Below are 25,980 nucleotides of genomic sequence, written 5' to 3'. Positions count from 1 at the left end.
CTGAGAGGCCAAACAAACTGGGAGTAAATGGGGGAGCCACAGGAAATTATCACTAAAAATGCCTGAGGGACCAAAATCCCATTTGTGCTTCCCTGGAACTCAGCTGGCACAGGACAAGCTCCAGCTCTCTTTTCACTGCTGCATAAAATCCAGGGATAATCCTATGGAGTTAAAAACTGGTTCTGGACACTCAGAGAGAAAAAACTCCACTCAAAAGTGGAATTCAGATAAAGAATCTCCTGATTATTAACAGGGTCACATCACTAAACTGAAAGCACCAGGGAAGCCCAGAATTTGGGGTAGAGCAGCACCAAGGTCCTCTCCAGAGTCAGAAATGTTAGCATTTCAGTTTTTCTACAGAATACCAGTTTTGCCCCCAAATTCCTCCAAATTGCCAGAATGAATCCCACCTGGCAAAATGAATTCAAGAACAATAATCAGAGAATCATGGAATTGTTAAGAGTGGAAAAGACCAACCATCACCCAGCACACTAACCCTGTCCCAAGTGCCACATCCATGATTTTTCACACTTCCAGGGATGGGGAATCCTCCACTACCCAGGGTTGCCCACAGAAGCTGTTTTACAACCTCCTCCATATGGGAATTTTCCTAAAATGCAAACTAAACCCCCACTCCCTGCCATAGGCTGCACATTGGGTGGGTTGATGTTTTATCTGTACATTTTGGACTGACTCAGCTTTTAAACTGATAAAATATCACATATTAAGAAGCTCCACAATGCAGTAACAGCCTCAATTTTTACATATTTTTTGTGACCACTTTTGGTGGCTGTTCTCCCTCAGACCATCAGTGAGGGGACTTTTCTCAAGTTACACTTTGCAGTGGCAGCAGAAGCAATTTCTGGCTTTGTGACCAACACTCCATGGATTATATGGCATTAAGGAATGGATTCCATCCCCAAGAACCATAAATCCAAGTCCTAAAACAACAAAGTGTGTCAATATTTCTCTTACAAATGGGAGTCACTAAATTGATCTTCAGTGAACTGGTGAAAAACTCGTGGTTTTCACTTGCTCAGTGTTTTGAAATCATCAAGAGTAAACATCCAAGGAATGACAGAGTAAGTGAGGAAGATGTGAGGGAATATAATCCAGTGCTGCATGCAAAACCAGGGAGTGCTGAGTGCTCTGCTGAGCTAGAAACCCTCTTATGTTTTTAATATCTGATGTTACTGTGAAATGTATTAGAAATTATGTTCTATCTCTTCAGAAGGAAATCCAACCACTTCCTAACCCTCCATAAGCTGCAGAAATTGGTTAAAATCTAAAGCAAACTATCCCAGACACAAATAATTTTCTTTTCTAATTGGCTGGAACTTTACCACTCCTTAAAAAAAAACCTCCTCCAAGTGCTCTAATTCCACAAATGTTACAACTCTGAGGTTTCAAAGCTTTCTCAAAGTACCCACGGCTAAAAATAATCTGGGAAAAAAACCATTTCAAGGAGGCAAAAAAGAGAAGGAAGAAAAGGTTTTTTCACACGTTTTTCTCATCAGGTTGCATGCTGGTTTTCCATTAAAGTGACTCCAAGGAAGGAATGATTCCCTGTGAAATGCTGAGATTTGTGGTGTCTCCCATGCTCACCCTGCCCGCTCCAACGAGGCCGCAGCAGCAGGAATGAGAACCACAGGACTGACAGGAACGTGGGGCCACTGCCCCACCACAAACCCGCCTTTGTTTACTCTCTTGTGAAATCCTGCATCTTCCAGCACTGCTGGGCCTAATGAAGAAAATCTGCTCCACACATCACTGTGGGGAAGACAATTCCTGACAAATATTGATGCACAAACACGGCCCTGGAGATGCAGGAGATAAAGGCAGTCCCGGGCTGCTCAGAGAGAAACCTCCTGGTGTTAATTGACACAAAACAAGGGGAAATATTCAGCAGCAGCCTGATCTCGTTAGAGGGGAGAAATGAAGGCTGAAGGCCTCCAGAAGTGTCATCTTCTCCTCCTGAGGAGAGGCAGGCAGCTTAAAAAGTGACAGCATAACACAGGTGGTTGTGCACAGCTGGCAGGGCTGGTTCTCCTGAATTAAAGGAGCAGCTCAAAAGAAAATGGAGCTGGACCTTGTGTGGTGGTTTGTGTTCCCTCAGTGCTGACACCATTGCTGGAGTGAGGGCTGTCCTCTCCAGCTGGCTCTGGGATGAAGGAAGCCTTTCCCAGCACCTTGCCCAGGCTCCAGCCCAGCTGTTCCAAGGCCTGAACATCACGTCTCTGCTCCAAGGCCCAGCTGAGCAGCATTCCCAGCACCTTCCAGCTGAGCAGCAATTCCAGAACCTTTCAGCCCCAGCACCAACACAATGTGGAATATTCTCTGCAACTTCTGTGGTTGTGTTATTCCTGTTTGAGAAGGAAAATGCTCTGTGCCACTGCTGGAGCCATGAGGGGAAAAGGGGGCTCTGGGGGGGCTTTCTGCTCCCTAAAAATTCCTGCCAGAAGGAGACAGCTGGGGGATCAGGCTCTGCTCCAGGGAACAGGGACAGGAGCAGAGGGAATGGCCTCAGGCTGGGCCAGGGCAGGCTCAGGTTGGACACCAGCAGGAATTTCTGCATGGATAGGGTGGGTTTAAACTCCCAGAGGGCAGGGTTAGGTGGGATATTGGGCAGGAATTGTTCCCTGCAGGGTGGGCAGGCCCTGGCACAGGTGCCCAGAGCAGCTGAGGCTGCCCCTGGATCCCTGGGAGTGTCCAAGGCCAGGCTGGACAGGGCTTGGTGCACCCTGGGATGGTGAAAGGTGTCCCTGCCATAGCAGGGGTGGAATGAGATGAATTTTAAGGTTCCTTCCAACCAAACCATTCCACAAAACCCCTGGGTTTCTACCTTAAATAAAATCTTGAGGCATTCCCAGGCCAGCTGAGCCCACACTGACACAGGAGAGCAGCAGAGCAGCTGCCTCGAGCCTCCTGCTGCAAGAGCTGGAAGGATTTTCCACAAGATCCCAACTCTGTGGTAGCTCTGGCAGCTCCAGAGGCCACGCTGGGCCTGGAGCTGGACAGGCTCTGCCTTTGTGGGGTTGGTTTTGATCAGGTTGTCATGGACTAAATTTAACTCTGCTCTTTGTTCCACTGAGCTCTTGGCAAAAGCTGCAGGAACAACGGCTACAAACACCCAGTGTGTCCCAGTTCTGTGCTTCACTGGGAATCCTGGAGCAGCAGTCGAAACAGCAATCCCCATATTCCACTGGGGTATCACCCATCTGCTCTCCCTGGCACTGCCAGCTCATGGCCAGGCCTCAGCTGGACTCTCCCAGGGAAGATGGAAACTTTTCCCAGAGCTGCAGCACCGCCAAACCCCCCTCCTCCTCTCCACTGCACTGGTGAACAATTATTTATACCAACTCCACATCCCAGTTCCTGAATTTAACACCAACTCCACACCCCAGTTCCTGAGCTCTGGCTCCTGATTACACTGAGGTAAAATACAAAAAAGGCAGAAATTTTAAACCATTATGGTCCTGTCTCAGTCCTGGTGCTTCCTGTGTCTCATTGCTTTGAGGGGAGCAGGGTGAAGAATTTGTGGATTTATAATTATCCCACAAGTTATCTTTATCCCTCACATTCCTTGGCTGCTGATCCAGACATAGGAATCTCTTCTGCATCTCTCCCCTGTCTAGGCCAGCCCAGGAGTGGCAGCTGCACCTCCAGGGTGACCTTTCTGCACCCTCTGCTGAGCTTCTCCAAAGGGTTCCCACATCCACCCCATGGATTTGCTGCCTCCCATGAAGATTTCTCCCTGGTCCCTTTTTGAAATTTTCAACTCAGGTTCTTTCCAGAGATTTCACACTTCTTTTGAACACACAGAAAATCAGTGCTCCTTCCTTCCCCCAACCTGCTTTCACTCTTTGCTCTGCCCCAGGCTCACCCCACTCCAGGATCCTCCTGTCCTTCTGCCTCCAGACCTCTCCCTGTGTCCCAGCCTGGCTTGAAACCCCACAGCACCTCCTGCCTGCTCCATGGGGCCCTTCCCAGAGCACTGCCCACCATTCCAGAGCATTATTTATCACCCCTCCCATCTGAGAGCACTTCCAAAATAGTGACAGTGCTGCTCAGGCTCAACAGAGATTTTTCTAACCCGACACTACAGATCCCAACAAACATGAACCCAGGCCAGAAATCCTTCTGGCAGCCCCAGCTGTCCCCCTGGGCTGTCCCTTGGCCATGGCTGCTCTGTGTGAGCAAAACCAGGCTGCAAAACTCAACAGGGCTTGAGCTGAGCTCCAATGAGAATCTGACAAAACTGTCTGGTTTAAAGTGATTAAAACACAAATAAAAATATAATTGTGCCTCTCAGGGGATGCTGTTGTGACCCTCCTGTCCTCATGAGGAGGAAGAGCTGCTGGATTATTCAAAATGAAAAATTTCACAAGTCTATTTCTGCTCGGCTCCAGCTCTCTGATCCACGTGGTTTGTGGCTCCAGGTCTTTTTTCCTGGAATATTTGGAATTCCTCCTCAAGCCCAGCAGCCTTCCAGCACCTAAAGGGCTCTGAGAGAGCTGGAGAGGGACTTGGACAAGGGCATGGAATGACAGGATGAGGGAAAACAGGTTTAAACTGAAAGAATGTAGGGATAGATGGGATATTGGGAAGGAATTCCTCCCTGTGAGGGTGGGGAGGGGTTGGGATGGAATTCCCAGAGAAGATGAGTGCCCCCGGATCCCTGGCAGTGCCCAAGGCCAGGCTGCAGCAGCCTGGGACAGTGGAAGTGTCCCTGCCATAGCAGGGGTAGAATGGGATGAATTTTAAGATCCCTTCCAGCCCAAACCATGCCATGATTCTGGAGCTGCAGCCACAGTTTTATCCTAACCCAGTGCCTTGTTTTGATGGAAAATCTCAGTGGTTTAAAGAGCACTTTCCTCCTGAGGCTCTCCCATGAGCTCGTTATCACAACCTCATCTCTCACCACAGAAACAATAAAACCCTTCAGAACTGAAATAACACTTTTGGAATGGTGCTCAGTCCCAGGGGTTCCTGTGATTTCAGGCACTTTTAGCACCTCCTGCCTCAGGGGGTAAAACTGCATCTCCTGGTGTTTCAGATGCTCCAGGAATGCAGCACTGCTCCCCTTTCTCTGACCCAATGTCCCAGTCACCTTCTTTCCTTTAAAAGAAAATGAAGTGGCTCAAGTGTGTCCAAAGCAGCAATTCCTGCCCAGACCTATTCCCTGGAGCTGGGCTCAGTCCATTCTTGCTTCAACTTTCTCCTGTACCAGATTTTCACTCCAGTGCATGTTTCACATCCTCTGCTCTCCCACTGAGGATATCCCTCAATTTTCCTTGTATGCCTTGGACCACATGGAATTCAGGCATCAATCAAATCCTTGAAAAATCACATGTGCACATTTGGGCTGGGCTTTTTTCAAATTGTATTTCCTGTTCCAAGTTGGCTTCACAAGAAAAACTCAAAATAACTCAAAATTCACCCTGTGTATTTTGCCCCAAAAATTCAGCTTTTAAAAGTGCCGTCCCCCAAATATTGCACCTTGCTGGTGAAGGGCGGGTCTGGCACAATGCAGATTTTTCCTGAAATAAAGATTTTGGAGCTCTCACATCGCTCCCATGTGAAGCTGCGGGAGAAGGACTGATTATAGAACATGACAGAGCTGATTTATGATGAAAAATCTGATCTTGATGAGGAAAATGACCTCAAATAATTCAGAGGAAACACCACCAGCACGGGAATATCAAAGCAGCACGGGAATATCAAAGCAGCACGGGAATATCAAAGCAGCACGTGGAACATGAGCAGAAGAACCCCAGTGGCATCCTGGTGTTTTCTGATCTCTTTCCAATGTGGTGATTTCTACATGAGGTCATCATGTGAGATCACATCTCTGCTGCTGAGCCAGAACCTTTCTGGATTCCAGGTTTTCCCTGGAATCACCACACGCAGGAGTTGCCCAAATCCCAAATTTTGTGAATTTACAAAAAGCTGGGAGGTCTTTGGGAGCTGTCCCCTAAAAGTGGAATTCCAGCAGGAATTCCAGCAGGAGCCAGGCAGCCTTGGATGGGTAAAGAACACAGACCAGGGGAACCAAACCAACACAGGAAGATCCTTCAGGAGCCAAATTTTTCCTGGAGCAACTCAAGAAAAAAGATGCCAAAGACCCTCCTGAGGGAGAAACCAAGCCCTGATTAAACATATGGATGAATATTGTAAATAAAATGTAGGAGTGGAGAAAGTCTGAGGTTTGACCTGAAAAGAGCAGCTCAGAAAGGTAAAAGAATGGGATAAAAATGAAGGATTTATTCAATCTCATTCTCAAGGCAGTTCTAGATCCTACTAAGAGCAAAAAATCAATTTTTTACCTGGTTTTTCACAGGTAAAACAACTCCAGCATCAAAATAATTCTAAATCAGCTTGGAAATTTGAATGCAGAATAAGGTGCTCACACAGAATAAAGTACTGGAGTCCCAAAAAATCTGGGTAAAAGCAAGGAACTGGCTTCTGTCAACCCAAAAAACACTGTCAGCTCCCAAACCCAGAGGCTCCTGCTGCCTGCCAGCCCCAAAACAAACCCTGGGCTTTTTCTTTGGAATTCACCCCCCAGATTCTCTTATATCCACAAATATCTATTTAAGTGTTACATATTTCCAGGATTTCCTAATGGAGGGAGCATCATTTTTATTGATCACTGACAGGGGCTGGGCTGAACTCTGCTATGATGGTTTGAGTGCTTAGAAAATGTTTGTATTCCAAAATATCCCAGCCAGAACCACCTCCCTTGCTGAGGAATGTGAATTCTCTGGGATGCTCCAGGATCTCACTCTGTGCTAACCTCCAGCTCATTTAATTAATTGTCAGACTTTGGTCAGCGAGACAAAATATTTCTGTTTAATTGGAGCAGCACACAGAGTCCTGACACCAAATATTCCCTCAAATTCTCCTTTGAATTCCATGCAGCACTTGTTTATTGGTCAGAAAAAACAATTTTCGCTCCCAATTTTTTCCTTTCAAAGGAGAAATTCTCCCAACAATTCTCCTCTGTTACACTCAGACCTTTGCACTGCCCAGATCTGCAGAGATGAGGGGAAAAGTTGAATTTTAAAGCAATTTTCTCTAGGAATAGGTCACAAAATGCCAGGAGTGTAGCTGTTTTCTGAGATTTTCATTCCAGCTGCACACAGCTGAGCAAGGCACACACCTGAGCCCACCTGCATCCCACTCCAAGGAGAAAATTGAACACAGAGTCCTGAGCAGAGCCCGGAATGGCTGATTGCTGCCAGGATACTCTGCAGCAGATAATGTCAGATCAGCCATAAAATTTAATGGAGCATGGAGCCAAACACATCCCAGGCAGCTGCTCCCAAATCCCTCCTCCTTTTTTAGGATGATTCTGAAGCCAACTGGATTTTTAATTATTTTTTAATGTTGAAAATAATTTTTACTTTCATTTTTCCCCTCACAGAATACTTAATTCTGATCTATTTGAGGCTGGATATTGAAAAATCAATTATTTTTGTGGTTTTGCTACCATATTTCCCTACTTTTACAGCTTCCCAGAGAAGTTTTGGATGTCCCATCCTTGGAATGTCCAAGACCAGGCTGGAAAAATCTGGGATAATGGAAAGTGTCCATACCCATGGCAGGGGTGGAATTTGATCTTTAAATCCCCTCATCCCAAACCACTCCGTTATTCCATGATATTGCAGTTTTCCCTCCCTGAAACAAATAACTTTCCAAATTAGGAAAAGAAAAAGGAAGTCTGGGAATTTTTGTAGCTTTTGGTTTTTGCACTCTGCTGGGCCAAAAAGAACCCAGTGATTTTTAGTTCATTCAAACATTTTGTACAAATTTCTGCTTTAATCATAATTACAGGCAAAATGCAAACAGATGACAAAGCCGTTTATCATTTTAATAAAATGTTTGCCTTGACACAGAAAACACCATCCTCAAAAATCAACATTTGGAATTCATCTGGCATTTGAATGAATTCAGAAAAAATTCCCAAGGAATGGCACTTCTTGTACTGACAGCAAGGTCTGGCTCATAAAGCCCAGCCCAAAGGCTCAAGAATGTGACTTTTAAAGTCCTTTTCTTCATCATCAGTGCTTGGAAATGTTTGGATTAAGGCTGATGGATGCCATGGATGCAGAATCATTGGGAACATCAACTTCTGATTTGTGTTTTCCCATCAAAGCAAAACGGATGATAAAAGATCTTATGCACTACCAAGGAATCATTTAAATATCATTGATTTTCTTTAGGAATTTACTTCCCTTTTTTACACTTATGCACTAATCCATAGTTTAAAGGATTTGAGTGTTTCATTATAGGAAATTGTGAAGAGATAAACCCACAGAATTCCCTGGAAATGTCAATAATTTAAGGAGTGGAAATGAGGAATGTCAAAATCTCAGTATTGACAAAATCTGGGAAGTTGGATCCCACTGTTGTAATTTGATAATTTATATTTATTTATATATTTATATGAGGCTGAAAGGAAAACTCTTCCTATTTGATACTTCAGGCAGGGAAAAAACAACCGAACAATAAATACTTACAAAACAATCTGGCTCAGCCTGATTAATGGAACAGGAAATAAGATTAAAACTGTTAAAAACATGGAATGTTCACTCTGGAAAGCTCTGGCTCTGCAGGGCTGTCATTCCTTTTTCATTATCCAACTGTCATCAGTGAGACCAAATTCTGCTCTTTTAAAGATCAGGGACAGAGGTTGAAAGAAATCAACTTTGACAGCAGACTCCAAATGGGTTCCACTGGCTTCCCATTAAAATGAACAAGGCATTACTCAACACATGGAAAATGAAAGGATTTGATTTGTTCCATAAAATAACCCCACCTTGAAGCAAATCATCTTAACCTTTGAAAGGACTTCAAAGAAAAGCAAAGCCTCTAAATGAAATCTTCACAATGGAGCATCTCTAATGAAGGCTTTTACACGTGCAGCACCTCAAAAAATGTTCTGTATAATGATATTTTCCAATAGGAGGAGAAAGTCAGGCCTTGACCTGAACTCAAGGACCAACACAGTCCTAATAATTCTGGGAATTCCTAGTAATTTTTAGGACTTTTTCCTACAATCTCAGCATTTTTCCCTCCCAGCTCTCACACCCCTGGCACTGGGGCATCACAAACCCCACACAAACTCAATGCAGGATGGGCTGGGCTGGATTTCAGATAACCTCAGGATGGGTTGGGTTGGAAAAGACCTTAAAATCCACATTGTTCCCACCCCTGCCATGGCAGGGACACCTTCCACCATCCCAGGGTGCTCCAAACCCCAATGTCCAGCCTGGCCTTGGGCACTGCATGGGATGCAGGGGCAGTCACAGCTGCTCTGGGCACCTGTGCCAGGGCCTGCCCACCCTGCCAGGGAAGGATTTATCCCAAATATCCTATCTAAGCTGTCCCTCCTTTAGTTTGAAGCCATTCCCTGTGTCCTGTCACCCTGTCCCCTGTCACCTCTCCTGTGGGACGAGTCCCTCATGGGCAGTGCCACTTCTCTCTCCCACAAGAGTTAACTGGAAATTCAAGAATCCCAACACTTCCTCCTGCTGAACTCACTCGTGCTGCTTAACACAAACATTTAGCAACATTCCAGAATGACAGATTTCAAGAATAAAAACAGTTATTTAAAAATAAATAAATAAAATCAAAAGGCAATTTTTCAAAGAGATTCATTCAGTCAGGCCTGGTGGGAGCCCAGAGTTTGTATCAAAGTGGCTGGAGCAGCTCTGATTTTGCTTCCAGCCCAGGCAGGAACTGATGGCTCTGAGTGGATAATTGATGGAGCAGGAGCCAATTCATCCCAGCAGACTGGGAACCAAACACAGCAAGTTCAGCACTCAAACCCTCACTGCACAAGAGGAATTCTGGTCACAGAACACCAAAGAAATGCCTACAGAGGATGGTTTTCCAAGCAGACTTTCCAAATGCTCCTCCCTGAATGAAGGAAATCCATCCCAGCTAATGAAAACAGCAGCTGAGAGCAGGAATTAAAACTGGGCTGCTGAGGGGGGATTTTAATGGCTAAATCAAGGAGCAGCTCATTTCTCCAAATTCCCCCCTCATTCCTTCACAAAACAACTGAGGATCATCTTTAAGCATCTTAAAGTGCTCATCTGGTAGGGTTTTATTTTAATAGATGTGCAAAGCTAATCCCAAATTCAGGATCTTGGATCATCCTTCTTCAGTTTATCAGAATTCTGTAGATAACATTTATTTATTGCTCAGCTAGTTTGAAATATTTGAAGGATTCTGGAAAGTTGGCTGGAAATGGAGTCGAACTACGTGAAGGATTAAATCTCTGAACACAAACAAAAGTCAATCAACTGTCAAATTTCCCTGCATTTAACACTGCCTTGCTCAAAATCTCTGTAAATCACACAGGTCTGCTTTGAAAAAGAGAAACTGATCCTTCAGGTGAGGTTTAGATTTAAAAGGGATGGTTTGGTGCCTGAAGTTGGCAAAAATCCACTTTTTTAATGGAGAGGAGATGAAAAAGAGGAGCCATTTCCCATTTTTAGCCATCACAGATTCCCAAAGCTGTGTCCAGCCCAAAATGCCATTTAACCCTGCCACACTAAATGTGGGAACCCTGAACAGATTCCCTGGGGCTTCCTGCAGTGGGAAGGGAGAGGGAGTTTCCCCTGAGCTCCTTTTCTCCAGCTTCAAAATCCCTAAATCCCCCCTGGCTTGGGATTGGGGTGTGGGCAGTGATTCCCAGGCAGGGAATGCTCCACACACCCCAAAAATTCCAAATAAATGAGAGTGGAGGGATAAGGGAAACGTGGAGCATCAGGACAGGGCTGGCATCACGTGATGAGAAAAATCATAAATGAAGAGCAGGAAAAAAAAAATAAACAAAACAAAAAAGAAATGATTTCTCCAGATGAGCCCTGATAGCTTTGTGAGCACTGCCAGCCTACAAGCAGAGATTTTTATTAGCAACAGCTCTAATAAGAGGCAGCTTAGGCCTCTGCCTCCTATCAAGGTGAAGAAAATGATTTTCCCTTATATTTAAAAGATTATCACTTCCTATCTCATCTCTTCTTATTAAGTTTACAGCAATATTAAAACAAGATTTGGGTGAATAAAGAACATAATATATTCCAAAATAGAGAAGGTATTCTTTGGAGCATTATAAATGCTCCTGTCTGCTTGAATGGAATTTTAATGGAACAAACCCACTTTCTCTGAGGAGAAAAATCAAAAAACAGGCAGAAAATATTCCCCTTTTCCAAAGGCTTCATTAAAAAATCTTGTTTTACAAGCACAGATCACTGGGAACTGAGGGACTATCAAAGAACTGCCTGTAAGAGATTAACAAATCACCTCTGCTCATTCCTCCCAGCAGCCAGAACCTTCCACAAATGGAAAAAAGGCATTGGGGGGATAAAATAAATTCCTGTTTGATATCAAATGAAAATGAAAGCGGATTCTGCCACCTCTCTGTGCATTTTGATCAGAAAGGGAGAGAAAAAGGAGAAGTTTGGGAGGTGAGAGAGGGACTTGGGATTGGGACAGGGACCTGGAGAGGGGAAAAGCTGCGGCCCTAAAGGAGAAATCCTGGAAATCCCGGGCACAGCTCTGCCCCAGCCCAGATGGATCCACTCTGGCATGGAGCAAAAATGGCATTTCCAACTCAATACCTCAGTTCTGAAACTGCAGAAAATGTCTTTTCCCATCCAAATTCCTTATTTTTCCAAGCAGACTCTCCTTATTTTAAAAAAGGTTTTTCCTTATTTTCTGTTTGGTTGGGTGTCACTGCAGGTCTGTCCTTTGTGCTGGGGTAGAGGAATTATATCATTTATAACTAAATTATTAATATTAATTATAATAAAATTAGTTGATATAATTAAATAATAAAACTAATAATATTAAAATACTAAAAATAAAATCACTGAAATAAAATAATGATTATCATGATGATTATTATGATGATGGTGGTAATATTGATATAATAATAATAATAATAATAATAATAATAATAATAATAATAATAATAATAATAATAATAATAATAATAATAATAATAATAATAATAATAATAATAATAATAATAATAATAATAATATTAAAATGGGCCCAATTTGTTTCAGTTTTTCTCCACCTGGGCACTGTTTTATCCTGTTTTAAGCTTCCAAATTAAGTGCAAACTTTCTCCAAACCCATCCTAAATTCTGCAGTGAAACTACAAATTAACCATGCAGAAATCTGTGTTACATACATAAGTGTAGATATAAATATTTTATTGCACTTCATTTTTAAGCCAGATTTAAGAGAAATATTCCTGTTTTCCTTATAACATTAATTTTGCTGGAAATATTTTGAATGGTACTGATCACCAATCAGAAAATTTTCCCTCAAACCTGTTTTAATTCTAAGTTTTAGGAGTGCTTTAAAAGAAAATTTCTCCATTTTTCATTTGCTCAAATATTATTTTACCTAAAAATTAAGTTTTCAGAACTACATAGGGTGAGTTTTGTGTTTTGGATTAATTACTCTGAGGGACAAAGTGGGGACCAGCTCTACAAACACCAAGTTAAAAAGTTTGTGTACAAAAATCCTCAAGAAAACACAAAAAATCTTGCCTGTAAAAAGCTTCTATTTAAGTATAATTAAATATTTAAACACTTTTATTTATCCATAAATAGATAAATTTGGGATTTCACAGAGTTTGCACAAAGCACAATTGTTTCCAAACTATTCTTTTCCTTTTTGCTCCAAAAGCCAGGAACAAATTTAGGACAATTTACAACAATTCCTGAAGAACTATCAGTTAAAAATAATAATTAATTTCTTTCCAAACCAATCGAGGAGTTTTTAAGCTCCAGCTGAGCTGCACTGAGTTTTTAATTGAATTTTTTTTCTGGTAACAAGCATTTCTCCATGTGTGTTATTCCAGGAGCTGGGCTGGAACTGGGAAAACCTTTTGGAATTCCACAGCAGCAGGAGCACAGAATTTCCACATTTCCCCCCCTCCAAATTCCCTCTCATTCCTTCAGAAAACAGCTCAGCATCATCTTAATGCTACTGCCCTCTGCTGCTCCTGGACTGGGGAAGGGAAAAATTCCTCCCTTGGATTAATTTGTGACTGAGCAACTCAAATAAAGCATTGCAGTGTTTTTAAATCTGGAATATTCCAATTAAATGAATTATATATAAATCAAATTTGTATATAATTTGTGCAAATTAAATTTGTGCAAGTTAAAAATTGCATTAGAAGGTTCTTGTCTTATTTTTGGATAATTTAAATAGCCATATTTTAATAATATTTTAATATCTGGAAAAGAAGTCTCTGAGAATATTTATCCATCCTGGTAAATGAAATAAAGGTCAATTTTGAGAGGTTTAAATTACTTCAAGGGAGTGCCAATGGATCCCTGCTCCACACTGGAATAAAAACATGGGAACAAACAGGTCTGGGAGTGGAAAACTCTGAATTCAAAAAATAACATTAACAACATTTAACGTTGCTTTAAATTATCATTAATTTTTGGGATAATATATTCAGTTTGGGGTTATATATTGAGTTTGAGATAATATAATCCATTTTGGATAATATTGTATTATTGAAGTCATCGGAGGCAAAAGTTCAGGGACAGAAAATGCAACTCCTGCTCCATCCAAAGGGATGGGATGGGATGGGATGGGATAACGGGATGGGATAATGGGATGGGATAACGGGATGGGATAACGGGATGGGATAATGGGATGGGATAATGGGATGGGATCCCTCTCTCTCTCAGAGCACCTCTCTGATTCCAGGCTCACCTGGGACACTCTGGTGTCCACAATTCACAAAATCCGAACTTTATTTTTTGGAAAAACCACCTGGCAGAAGCAATCTTGCAGATTTTATCTCCTCCAAAAGCTCTTTGCACTCTTTGCTGTTTTTTCCCTGCCAGCCCCATCCTGGATTTTCCTGCTTTTCCCACTCCCCCACACTGAATTAAATGCTGCAATTGTCCCCAGTTTTTCATTCCTGCAGCAGAACAAATCGTTGGCTCTCCTTGAACACACAGAATCCTATTTTAGATTTTAAAGGACATCAACTTTTCCATTTAACAACCAGGCAATAATTAAAGACTATTTCCCTGGTGCCATTTAATTAATCCCTAAATTGGAGAAGCACTGGCAGTGAGGGTGTATAACATGGAATGGCTAAAAAATAGAATTAAGGAGTGGGAAACTCCTGGAATTGTGCTGGTTTTTATATCCCAGGTTTTTGTATCCCTGAGGCACAGGACACTCTGAACATTTCCTGGGATGACCAAAATTCCAAGGGAAAAAAGGATGGAGGTGGGGAAGAGCAGGGCAGGTAATCAAAGGAGACAAAAGTGAAATTTTCTGGTAATTCCTAAGGAAAAATACAAAGAGAAAAAAAGAAATTCCCACTTTCCTGAGGTTTCAAGGCCCTGCTAATGTGAAGCTTTAATTATTTTTGCAGTTTGGGGTTTTTATTAAACGTGCACTGAAATCTGAAACTTCCAGCTAATAGAACACATGTGGAGGTAGACAGAGCTCCTCTGGAATGATTTCATTCATTCCATGCTCAGGGATGCCAGAAAAACAAAATCTGAGCTCAGAGCAACCACCAGGACACTGAAGGCAAGAGAGGGGAAAGCACAATCAGCAAAATTCTGCAGAAAAGCCAAGATTTGGTACCTGAGCACCTGGGGCACCTGGGAGATTTCCCTGCTCACATCTCATCAGGGTTTGTGCTGTTTTCTGCCTCCTTCCCAAGCTCCTGCTCTTTGAATCTTTCACTTGGAACTGGGATGGAGAAGCTGCAGCACCAAACCTCACCTGCACAGGGGAACCCCTAGCCCCTGCTGTGTGCCCAGAAAATCATGGAAAACAGGAATTTCCACAGGAAATATTCCCAGAGAGCATTCAGCAGCAGCCAGGCTCAGATTCAGTCTTCAGTGAGGATATATTTATTATTCAGCTGAAAACACTCAGTCACAGAAGCCCCATGTTATTCCTGATTCTCCATATTCCTGATTATCCAGATTAGGCCTCAAAAGATCCAGGAAAAAGCCTGGAAAATAATGGACAGGTGGGAAAACTGCAGGAGTTTCTTGGAGCAGCTGAGTGGAAGCTGCTGCTCCGTGCTGTGTTTGCCTCCCCTCATGCCAGGCACGTTCCCTGCTCTCATCCCACTCCTGGTGCCAAGGGAAAGGGATCAGCTCCACTCCCAGCCTTAAACCAGCAGCAGGGTTTAGCTGAGCTGGTTTAACTCCTGCTCCTGGGCAGTTTTGGGGCTCACAGGTCCCACACAGCAGCCCCAGAGCTCCCCTCTGCTCACCCCCTTCCAGTGCTTCAGTAATTAATGCCAAAAATCCCTTCAGTCTCTGCTTGCTCCTGGTTTTTAATCCACTAAAATCACCAATTTCCCAGCAAATACTTCAGGAGGAGCTGAGGGCTCCTGGGAATGCTCCTGGTGATGCTCAAGGCACTGAAGCTCTTTCACACCAAAATGCAGCTGAGTGAGTGGAGAAAAAGCAAAAACTCAGCACTTCACCCTTTGTTCTAACCAAAATTTAAAGAGCTCAGAGCACAGATAGTTAAAAAAATTCCCTAAAAACTGAATGTCAAAGTGATTTCCCATCCATGTGGGTACAGCCAACAACCACTGAGGCAGGAGAGAGGTTATCCCAATCTGAGTGATAGTACAGACAGATAACATCATTAAAATCCCAGAAAAGATCATTAATCATCCTTTTCTTCCCTGTCTCACATCCCTGTGAATGCACAGACACATGGACACACAAATTTCCACAGGAATAGGAAATGCAAGGGGAAAATAATGCTGTGAGGTTTTAATTACAAATAAATTTAATCTTGGTGCCACACTCAGAGACATATAAACCCACCCAGTGTTAAGGTGTCATTTGGACAGCAATATTTCACACAGAAGGGAAAAACCCAATAAATACCAAAATAACATCTCCAAAAAATCACCTTCCCAAGATTCACTCCTGCAGAAGCACCTCTGATGCAGCCCTGAGCAAAGAACATTTCCAGGGGTTTATTTTCTTGTTGAAACCCAAATATTGCCAAGTTCAGAGCGCTGGGGGCTCCTGTGAGCCCCAAACCTGCTGATGGCAGAGCCTCCATCCCAGCAGGACCCCAGATGTCTCCCAAGTTATTCAGATTTACCAGGAACCAAACAATTCCTCACACTCTGATTCAGTAATTACTGCAGAACAGAGCTAAAAATCCCTTAAATATTTGTTTTGTCCTGGTTTTTATCCGCTAAAAAATAACCGTAACTAAAAGATTCATTAAAAAATAACCATAACTAAAAAATTCACTAAAAAATAACCATAACTAAAAAATTCACTAAAAATAACCATAACTACAAAATTTCCCAGCAATGGAAGCCCTGCTGATGGCAGAGCCTCCATCCCAGGCAGGATCCCAAATGTTTCCCAATTTATTCAGATTCACCAGGAACCAAACAATTCCTGGTGAATCTGACTTGCTTTGTTGATTGAAACTTTAATTCCATTTAAATATCTGGAAAACTCAGTTTTAAAACAGATATACCAACACTATATGTAACAATAATCACACTCTGATTCATGTGGCCTGGAAGCTTCTTGCAGGATGATTTTTGTGCTCTGTTTTAGCAGAATTTAACATTTTAAGTGTGTCTGAGATCAAATTGAGCAGTTCTGGGAATCCTGAGCTCAGTTCCATGGTCAGTGACTGCTCAGCCAAGGAAAAGCTGCTTTTCCTCACCTGGTGTTTGCAGAAGCACCTCAAAAATCCTCTCATCAACAACAACAAGAACAGATCTGCTTCCCTCAGGACAGCCATGCCATGGAAAAGGATAAAATGTAAATAAAAAGAGTAATTTTTTAATAAATGTTGGTTCCTGGGGACTGAGGAGAGCAGACAGGAACACCATGGGCACTCAACCCAACTCCAAAGGAGGGAGAAAACAGAGGGACAAAACATCCTGCAGGAATGCTGAACCAAATATCAAATATCTCCATTAGGTTTTATCCTTTTGCAAGTTATTCCAATCACCAGAGCAGGTTTGGCTCTTTAAAACAGGCACTAAAAATGGGGATTATCCCAATCTCCATCAAAAACCAGGGGAAATGCTGCTGACACCCAGAGCTGCTCCTACCTGCCCGTCCTGACCCACGTGCACCTGGTGGATCTGCAGGTTCCCCTGGAAAAGGAGACAAGGGACAATCAGCACAAGTTTGGGAATGTAAAAACTGCAGAAAAATCTGTTGCAGTGTGAAGGAAATCTGTGAATTTAAAAAGTTCTGCTGAAGGTTCTTTAGGCAATCCAGCTCCACTCAGCCTCACAGCAAGGACCTTTCCCAACCAACATGTTTTGCTTTTTTTTTGGTTTTATATAAAATTTTTCTGAGGTAAAACTTCTGATTTTCCTTCTTTATATAAACCTGCAAATTGAAATCCAGCCCTTACTATCCCAGAATTAGCAATCTAACACTTTTACAGGTTTGCAGAGCTATTTACTCTTTGCTTTTTATTTATCCTCATTCCATATTGAAAACCAACACAGTTCTGTAACAGGGATTACATCTATAATAATAATAATTTTAAAAAACTCAATAAATCAAAGTATTTTAAGGTTCAAAGTCCAATCAGGAAATCTTTATGACATGAAGTTTTTATTCACATGCTCACTGATGTCTTTCCAAAAGTACACTTGGATTAAGGAAAGGCAGCTTCCCAAAAGAGCCTTGCAGTGAAGCAGCACATTTTGGAGGACAAAATCCCCTTTTTGTGCAGTTTCTCCTGCTGGCAGCTCCTCTCTCACTTGTGTACATTGTCATCAATTTAAAAACAGATGTTTTCATCTGTCAGGGACAAATGCAGCCTTTGAAAGTCCGACAGACATGAAGAGCCAAAGGATCCAGGCTGTGCTGGAACCTCAGGATCCAGTCCAGCAATCTCTGCTGAATCATCAGTTTTTCAGTGGTGTTTTACCCAAAAACTCCCTCAGTTTTATGGCAGCACCACACTTTAGAGCCAGGATATTTTAATCCTTTCTTCTCCCTCTCAAGGCCTGACAGGCCCTTCAAAGGACAAGCCTTTAACTATAATATTTATAGAATTTTTATGATAATATTTATTCTCCAGTAGCTGCCTGTGTTAACAATACTCCTTCACAAAGTGGTTTTATGAGCTGTGATTTGGGTTCTTTGGACAGGGATTAAACCAAGCCAGGCAGATCCACTTCCCAGAGAGGGAAAACCCTGACAGGGAAATGGGACAGATTCAAATTGTTGCCTGTGTTAATGTTTAACCTGATTTTTCTATTCCTTCTGCATTGAAATAAAGTGCATGAGAAATTCAAGAGCAGTTTTAGCAGTCAGGAGATTTTTAAATAACCAATAACTGCAGCACACACACAGGGAAATCCACCTGGATTTGGGAGCTGAGCCTAAATTGGAGGGTTTGGGATTGAATTTATCCATTTCCAGCTATCCATATCCATTTATCCATCCCATTCCACAGGATTATTTTTCTGGGAAAAAAAATTAAGAATGGCAAATACTGCAGTGCCAGATAAGCTGGTCAGGAATGGAGGGTAAATTCATTCTGGAATATTTCTTTATTAATTGGTGGCTGAAGGCTTCTCCAACTCCTGTTTAACCATTAAAGGCCCTGAGTGTTCTGACCACATTTAATTCATCAGCCTAAAGAGAATAATTTCATTTTTAAGCACTGCAAGCACCTGATTTCCTATTAAACTCTGTCAGTACCAAATTTCAAAAGATCATCAGCCTTATGCAACAATTAACACACATGGGCTGTTTTGGCTGGTGAGGGAGAGAAAAATAAATCAAAATAATAAAAATAAAAATAAATAATAACAATTTAAAAATAAACCCCTGAGACCCCAGAGACAGAAGTAGCAGGTTCTAAAGCACATTTTGTGCTGGTTCCAGCCCATTTCTCATTTTCCCTGAGCTCTCAGGGTCCCACACGAGCTTTGCTCACCTCGCTGTCCTGCGTGATCTGCACCTGCTCCCCCTGGGGCACCTGGGCTATGTGGAGATGGCCCTGTGGGATCCACAACAAAAGAAAACACCAAGGAGCATCAGAGGAAAATCACAGCTTCAGGAAGCAGCTCCTGCCTTGCAGGCAGCAGAGTTTCATGGAGAGAAGCAAAACGTGCAATGAAACCATTGAGGAGCTTTAACAATGCAAAGTGCACCTGTACTGCCCCAGCTCTGCAAGGAAATAAAAACAGAGCGACTTGGAGCAAAGACTGGGTCGTTTCCACTTCAGGGGAAGGAAAACAGGAGGAATAATAGTAGTAGTAGTAGTAGTCATAATAATAATAATAATAATAATAATAATAATAATAATAATAATAATAATAATAATAATAATAATAATAATAATAATAATAATAATAATAATAATAACAACAATAGTAATAATAGCAATAGTAACAATAACAATAATAATGATGATAATAATAATAATAGTAGTAGTAGTAGTAGAAGAAGAGTTTTTTGAAACCACAACTTCTAACAAGTGTATTTTTCTATTGCCTTTTTGACTGGCACACAAAGCCTGGGCTTGACTTGCTTTGTTGACTGAAACTTTAATTCAATTTAAATATCTGGAAAATTCAGTTTTAAAACAGATAGATCAACAGTAAATAAAATAAAATAAGTATCTCCAAGAGTGAGGTTTCCAATCTCATTTTCCACCTATTTTTGCTCATTCTGGAGCACAGACCACACCAAGGACTCAGCTGCTGGGATCTGGCAGGAAATCATTAATTTGCGCAATTCCCCTGATTTATATTGGTGAGAATCTGCCCTGATGGTTTTAATCCTGGAATATCTGGAATTGCTGCCCATTCCCACCACTCTCCTGGTCCCATCTGCAAGGAGAAGAGTGGCTGGAATTCCTTGTGCATCCTGCCCAGCCCAGCCACTGTGATTTACCTGAGGGGAGAGTGGATTCTAAATAACCTCCTGGAGGTTTTATAAAGCTTTGTGTTCATTTTAATATGCCTGCATGAGATGAAAGATAATCATTTGGAATTCTGTCAAAGGGCCCTCTGATTTTATAACACAAGAACAATTGCCTGTGATTTTCAAAGACACACAGATCCCTCTATTTCCAACAGTTTCATTTCCTTTGGAAGGAAACTGCCTATTTATAGGGAGAAAAGCCACACTGAAAGTGTCCCTCTGACAATAGGGGCTGCAGAGAAAATTATAGCACTGCCCAGCCCAGGGGGAGATTAAAATCACTTTCCCTCCTTCACATCAAACTCTCAGTGCTCCCAGGAAAAAGATGGAATGTTTAGAAGATCCATTTATAGCAGGTTTTTCCCTGGATTCTACAATTTGAAGGATAATTAATATATCCAGGTTTTTTAATGAGGGAAGTTTTTATCACTTCCATCTATAAACAAACCATCTGTTCTATTAGTCACATATTTCATGTAATTTTCCTTGCTATCTTGTCTTTCAAGACTTAAAAAGTACTTTTCAGTTATCAATTAAATCTCACCCACAGATCCATAGGAAAATTCACTTTTAAAATCTACATGGGATTCAAAAGACAAAGAAATTCCCAGGATAACATTGAAAAGTTATGGCAAAAGTGAAGTGGAAAAGGAAGATTTCCACCCAGTTCCTGCACAAAGAGAATTATTTCACTGAGGACGCCTCTTAAAAAGAATTTGAATTTCAAACAATCCTTGTAGTGCCCTGTGGGACACAAGAATTAAAGTGAAGGTGGTTTTTTTTTCAGAGAACACTAAAACCACAGATAAAAACCATCAGGCCTGAGTGCTGGTGGGAGTGTCAGGCTTTAAAAATGTCAATATTTAGAACTTTCACTGATAGACACAGAGCTCAACAAACACACATGGGAAGAACTCATCTCCCAGATGTCCAAAAGTGCCTGTGAATGCAGTTTTACAGAAAAAACAAATAAATAGATGTGATTTTGTTGTGGAAGCACACCAGAAGTATAAATCACTAAGCAAACACAGCCAGGAACAGGCTGATAATTCTCTATATAACAACCAGAGTGCGTTGATTGTGTGAGGAAATCCTGCATGGAATTTTTTTGTCAAATAACTCTAATTTTTTTTTTTTTTTTTTTTCTATAAGCTTGCAGGATTTGTTTTCTGGACACCTTAGGTTGTGGTTTCCCCCCAGCATCCCCCTGCAGCTGGAGCAGGGATGAAGGAAAGGTGAGCACATACTACTTGCACTTGTCCATCCTCCCCGATCTGGTGGATCTGGACCTGCTGGGCGTTGGCCAGGGCGTAGTGCAGGGCCTGGGGCTGGTTCTGCTGCAGCTCACTGGAGGCTGACACCGAGCTCTGCGACCCCTCTGCAGGAAAAGAGACCAAATTCCAATTTATGGCACGTGCAGCATCCCCCAAAGTGCTCCTGAAACCCCACAGCAATCAAATCCAGTCTCTGGAATTCACTGTGCATGAGGGGGGTTTGCTACAAACCCACAGAATTCCAGCTGGGAGAGCTCCTGCTTAAAAAAACAAAAAGCACATTTTGGGATCTAAATCCAGATTCTGCCGCTGGAAAAGTCCCATCAGAACAAAACCACAGAGGTTTCCTGAGCAATTCAATTCTTTTGGTCACCCGAGAACAATTTCTGCCACCATCACCCCAAGGACCTTTAAAAACCCATCCTGCCTATTGTGAGAAATGAAATTAATATTATAATTATTTATAATTATAATAGAAATAATGATGATAATTTGTATTTAATTATAATATTTCATTAACATAATATTCGTTTTTAATATTATTACTTATTCATTATATTTACTAATCATTCTTTATTATAATTAGTAAATTTGATTGTTATAAATAATATAGATAATTATAATAATTATACACAATTATTATTTATTATTAATAATAAGTAATGTATTAGTTATATATTAATTTATATATTATATTATATATCATATTCCCATTATTTATAATGATAAAATAAATTTATCATTATAAATAATGGGAATCACCCAATTGTTTTCCAAGATCCATCCCCTACAATTCACACTGACACACGTGAGGTCTGGAATTGTATTTTTGAACCTCAAAATGACAGGTGGATTTCTTGATTTATTAAATTTAAACACAACTCACACTGCAGAGTGGAAATGCCCCTGAAAAGGGAATGTTAAACATAAAAAATGAGAGTTATCTTCATGTAACAGGGACAAAAACCACCAGGAAAACCTCAGTGGGATTTCCAGAGGGTAAAAACTTGTAATGGACACATCATAGATCCATTCTGAGGTTTTCCAGCTGCAGGGAAAGATTCTTCTAAATAGAAGAGGCAAAAGGCAAGTAAAAATGACAGAAACCATTAATTTTTAATATCTCTACTAAATACTCCAAGATTTATTCTTCAAACACACTGTTAGTTCTGCAGGAATGAGTTTTATTCACTCAAATATTTTAATGGGAATGTTCTTTAATAAAATCAGCCATTTAAGGGGCTTTTTTTCCCTCCTGTCTGCAAATGTTTGGGCACGAAGATAATTTTGAGGTTTAGTTCTGAGCATGGGAACTGGGAGCTCCAAACCACCAAGTTAATATTTATTTATTTGTTGAAAAGTTGGGTTGGTTGACAATTCAGGCAGCTCTGATTCTGTGAACGAGCTGGAACACAGAATTCCAGCCACAAATTTCCACAGGAACCGAGGGAAACATAACAAATCCAATTTTTTTCTGCCTGTTGGGCACACCTTTAATCCCTCACGTCTCAGCAGGTAACTGCAGAGCTTTTATAATTCCTTAAATGCAGCCTTGGTGCTCCCTGGGCAATTCCAGCTTCTCCTGCTCTGGTGTAGAGTGGAATTTGCTGCATGGAATTCCAGGTGGGATTGAGGAATCCCAACTGGCTGAAAAGTGCTGAATATTGCAGAAAAACTGCCCAAACCAAATGAAAATGGCTTTTTTAAACCAAATAAATGATAAATGGCATTTATTGACCAAATAAAAATGGGATTTTTCCAACTGGGATACCACTGGATTTGTCGTGGCCACTGGAGAGAATAGATATCCCGGGAAAATTCTTTCCTGAATCTCTTTCACTTTTTCACCCATTTCCATTAATCTATTCCTAATATTTGATGCAATTCACTTCTCTAGTTTTTTTTTTTTAATTTACAAATAGCATTTTGCTGGGATGACTGAGAAAATCCACTGCTATCATCTGCTCCTGCAGGGCTCCCAGCTCAGAATTTTGTGGAACAAATTCCCGCAGGATTCTGAGGAACAAATTCCCTCAGGATTTTGAAGGATAATTTCTTGGTATTTCCTTTGTGTTTCCCAGTTTTTCCCTATGAAATTCAACTGAGCTAAATTACAACTCAACCTCAGCCAAACCACAGAGTGCAAATACAGAATCCTTCACTTATAATATTTATTTTCTGATTAAGTTACGTGATAAAAGATTATCAAAGAAGTAAAACTTACAGCAGAGAAATCTTTATTTTATATATATTTATGATATCCACATATTGAAATGCATTTTTAACTGTAAGGCCCAAAAGTTTTGATTTTTAAGTCATTTTTGACTTCAGATGACAGAAATTATTGTGCTTTTTGAAGGTGCATGAGGAGCCACAGCCTGGATGGAATCACCTTGCACCTTTAAATTTGGCTTCACTGCAACAACTGAAATTGGGGTTTTTTTTGCTCTATTTTGTTGGATTTTTTGGGTGGGTTTTTTTCTCTCTTAGGAAGAAAGAAGAGAGAGGATTCAGGCACATCTGAAAACAAAACATCCTTTCTGAGTCCTGTTTCGCCCCTCTTCATCTCGGAGCAGACAAAGGGAATATTTATCCACTTTTATAAACATTCCTCACTACAAACAAACCCAGCCATGAGGAGCAGAGCCAGCCTGGGGAGAGGAGCTGTCAGCAGGGAGAAACCCCTGGAAACCATCGAGCCTCACTTTTCCAACTGGGATTCTGGAGAATCCCTGGCAGGAGGAGCCACAGCTGAATTCCAGAATTATCCACGAGTTCCCAAGGGACAGCTGGGACATGAACCCTGCACAGCATTCCCAAAGAACCTTCAAGGATACATGGGGTTAATTCTCAGCTAAAATCACTTTTTAGGGCAGAATCTTTGGTGTTTTCTAATCTGTTCCTATTTATCTGTTGAGGATTTTCACCTTTATGGAATCATGGAATTGTTAAGGGTGGAAAAGACCTTTGAGATCATGAGATTCAACACCACCACCATGGTCACCACCCACCACATCCCCAGGTGCCACATCCATGGGATTTTGGACACTTCCAGGGATGGAGACTCCACACTGCTCTGGAACAAACTATTCCAATGCTGGACAATCCTTTCCGTGAAGGAATTTTTCCTAATTCCAACCTAAACTTCTCCTGGTGCAACTTAAAGGACATCTCCTCTCATCCTGCCCCTTGTTCCCTGGGAGAAGGGACAGATTCCACAGCAGGAGGGATTCCCACTCAGGAATTCTGGATTTCAAAGTGGTTTTCCAGCTCCACCCTCAGAGCTCTCCTCACAGATAGGGATGAATCTCCTCATTGCAGCCCCAGCAAGGGAAGGGTGGATGGATTAACCATCCCCACACCCAAAAAAGCAGGGAAAAACCATTCCAGAACAATGGAAATAAAGCTGTAAACCATCACCTCCCCCTGCCTCAGCCCCACTTGTGTGGAACAGCTTTGAAGAGTTGGCTGCACATCCAGTTTTTAATGTGACACCTCAGCACAGGCCTAAATCTACACAGAAATCCCAATGTCAGGGAACTAATTAAAAATTCCAACATGGAAAATTGTGATAACAGCTTGAACAATCTGAAGAGAAATGAAAAGAAAGGAAGAAGGCACTTTTCAATTAATCCTCCTCCCAAATCCCTCATTCCCTGCACAGACTCCAACCCTTTGCAAAGGAATATCCAGTGAAATTATCATGGCAGCCACATGGATGTCTCTGCTTGGGAAAAAACATGGGGAAAACACACCTAGGTACTGAAATGTTGGCTCCAGGAGCAGAGCAAAGCACAGCAATCAACACCTCCTTTCCAAAAAAAGGCAATGGATTCAAGCAAACAGCCAGGGAAAATCAAGAAAACCAACTTCTGCCTGAATTTAACAGTCAGTTAAGTGCAAAAAAATCTTAATTAACATCTCTGGGGGCGAAGGACAAAGCAAATTCATTTGTGTTTTCCCAGCAGGCTCCCCAGACATGACTTTCCCTGCAGGTTGATGCAGGGTTTGTGGGCTCAGCCTCCTGCTTTGCTGTCATTTCCAGAGTTAATTTTGCCATGTGATGAGCACAGCAGAGAGGAAATCTGCTGTCACTTTTCACCACGCTCCAATCAAAGCCACGTGCTCCAGGAACTGTTAATCCCAAGCAGGAAAAGCCTCAAAGCTTTGGCATTTCCAACAAGTGCAAGAGGAGTGATTTTAAACAACAATCCTGTTGTGATGCAAATAATCCAGAATTCTTAATTGTGTGTGCAATAATTCATGAAGAAAATTTGAAATCCCAAATAAATGAGGTAGGAAGTGGCCTCTGGAGATGATCTAACCCAATGTCCTTCCTCAAACCACGGGCAACCAGAACTGGTGGCTTTGGGCTGCACCCAGGTGGATTTTGATGTCTCCAGGGATGGTGACAAATTCTTACTGTGCTCAGTCATCCCAAAATTCCTCAGGGCCAGGAAAACAAAAGTAAGGGCACAGCTGAGTGAACTTCAGGATGCCATATTTATTTATTTATTTTAAATTAGGCAAATTAATTGCTGCTAAAAACAACTCTGAAAATCCCAGTCCTCCCATTCACAGGGAAGGGTTTCCAGCACTGCAGTGCCAGGATTTGGGAATACCTCAGGAAGTGAAGCTGGATGGGGCTGGGAGCACCCTGGGATGGTGGAAGGGTCCCTGGAATGGGATGAGCTTTAATTAAGGCCCTTCCCACCCAAAGCACCAGGAATCCC

At 41.7% G+C, this 25,980-nt stretch overlaps 1 protein-coding gene across 3 annotated transcripts in view; it reads right to left on the bottom strand.

The window, feature by feature from the left end:
- BANP (BTG3 associated nuclear protein) overlaps positions 1-25,980 on the bottom strand; it is a 111,118-nt gene that overhangs the window by 33,053 nt on the left and 52,085 nt on the right. For all 3 annotated transcript variants that reach the window (XM_063168177.1, XM_063168176.1, XM_063168178.1), the window contains exons 9-11: positions 21,221-21,351; positions 18,982-19,044; positions 17,129-17,173 (exon numbers count right to left, since the gene is read on the bottom strand). In XM_063168177.1, the coding sequence (XP_063024247.1) occupies positions 17,129-17,173; positions 18,982-19,044; positions 21,221-21,351 (239 nt within the window). The remainder of the gene's footprint in view (positions 1-17,128; positions 17,174-18,981; positions 19,045-21,220; positions 21,352-25,980) is intronic.

Source organism: Melospiza melodia, chromosome 13 (genome assembly GCF_035770615.1).
Source record: "Melospiza melodia melodia isolate bMelMel2 chromosome 13, bMelMel2.pri, whole genome shotgun sequence".
Lineage (NCBI taxonomy): Eukaryota > Metazoa > Chordata > Aves > Passeriformes > Passerellidae > Melospiza > Melospiza melodia.
Note: the sequence above shows the minus strand (reverse complement) of the source record. Positions and strands in the feature narration are given on the sequence as shown.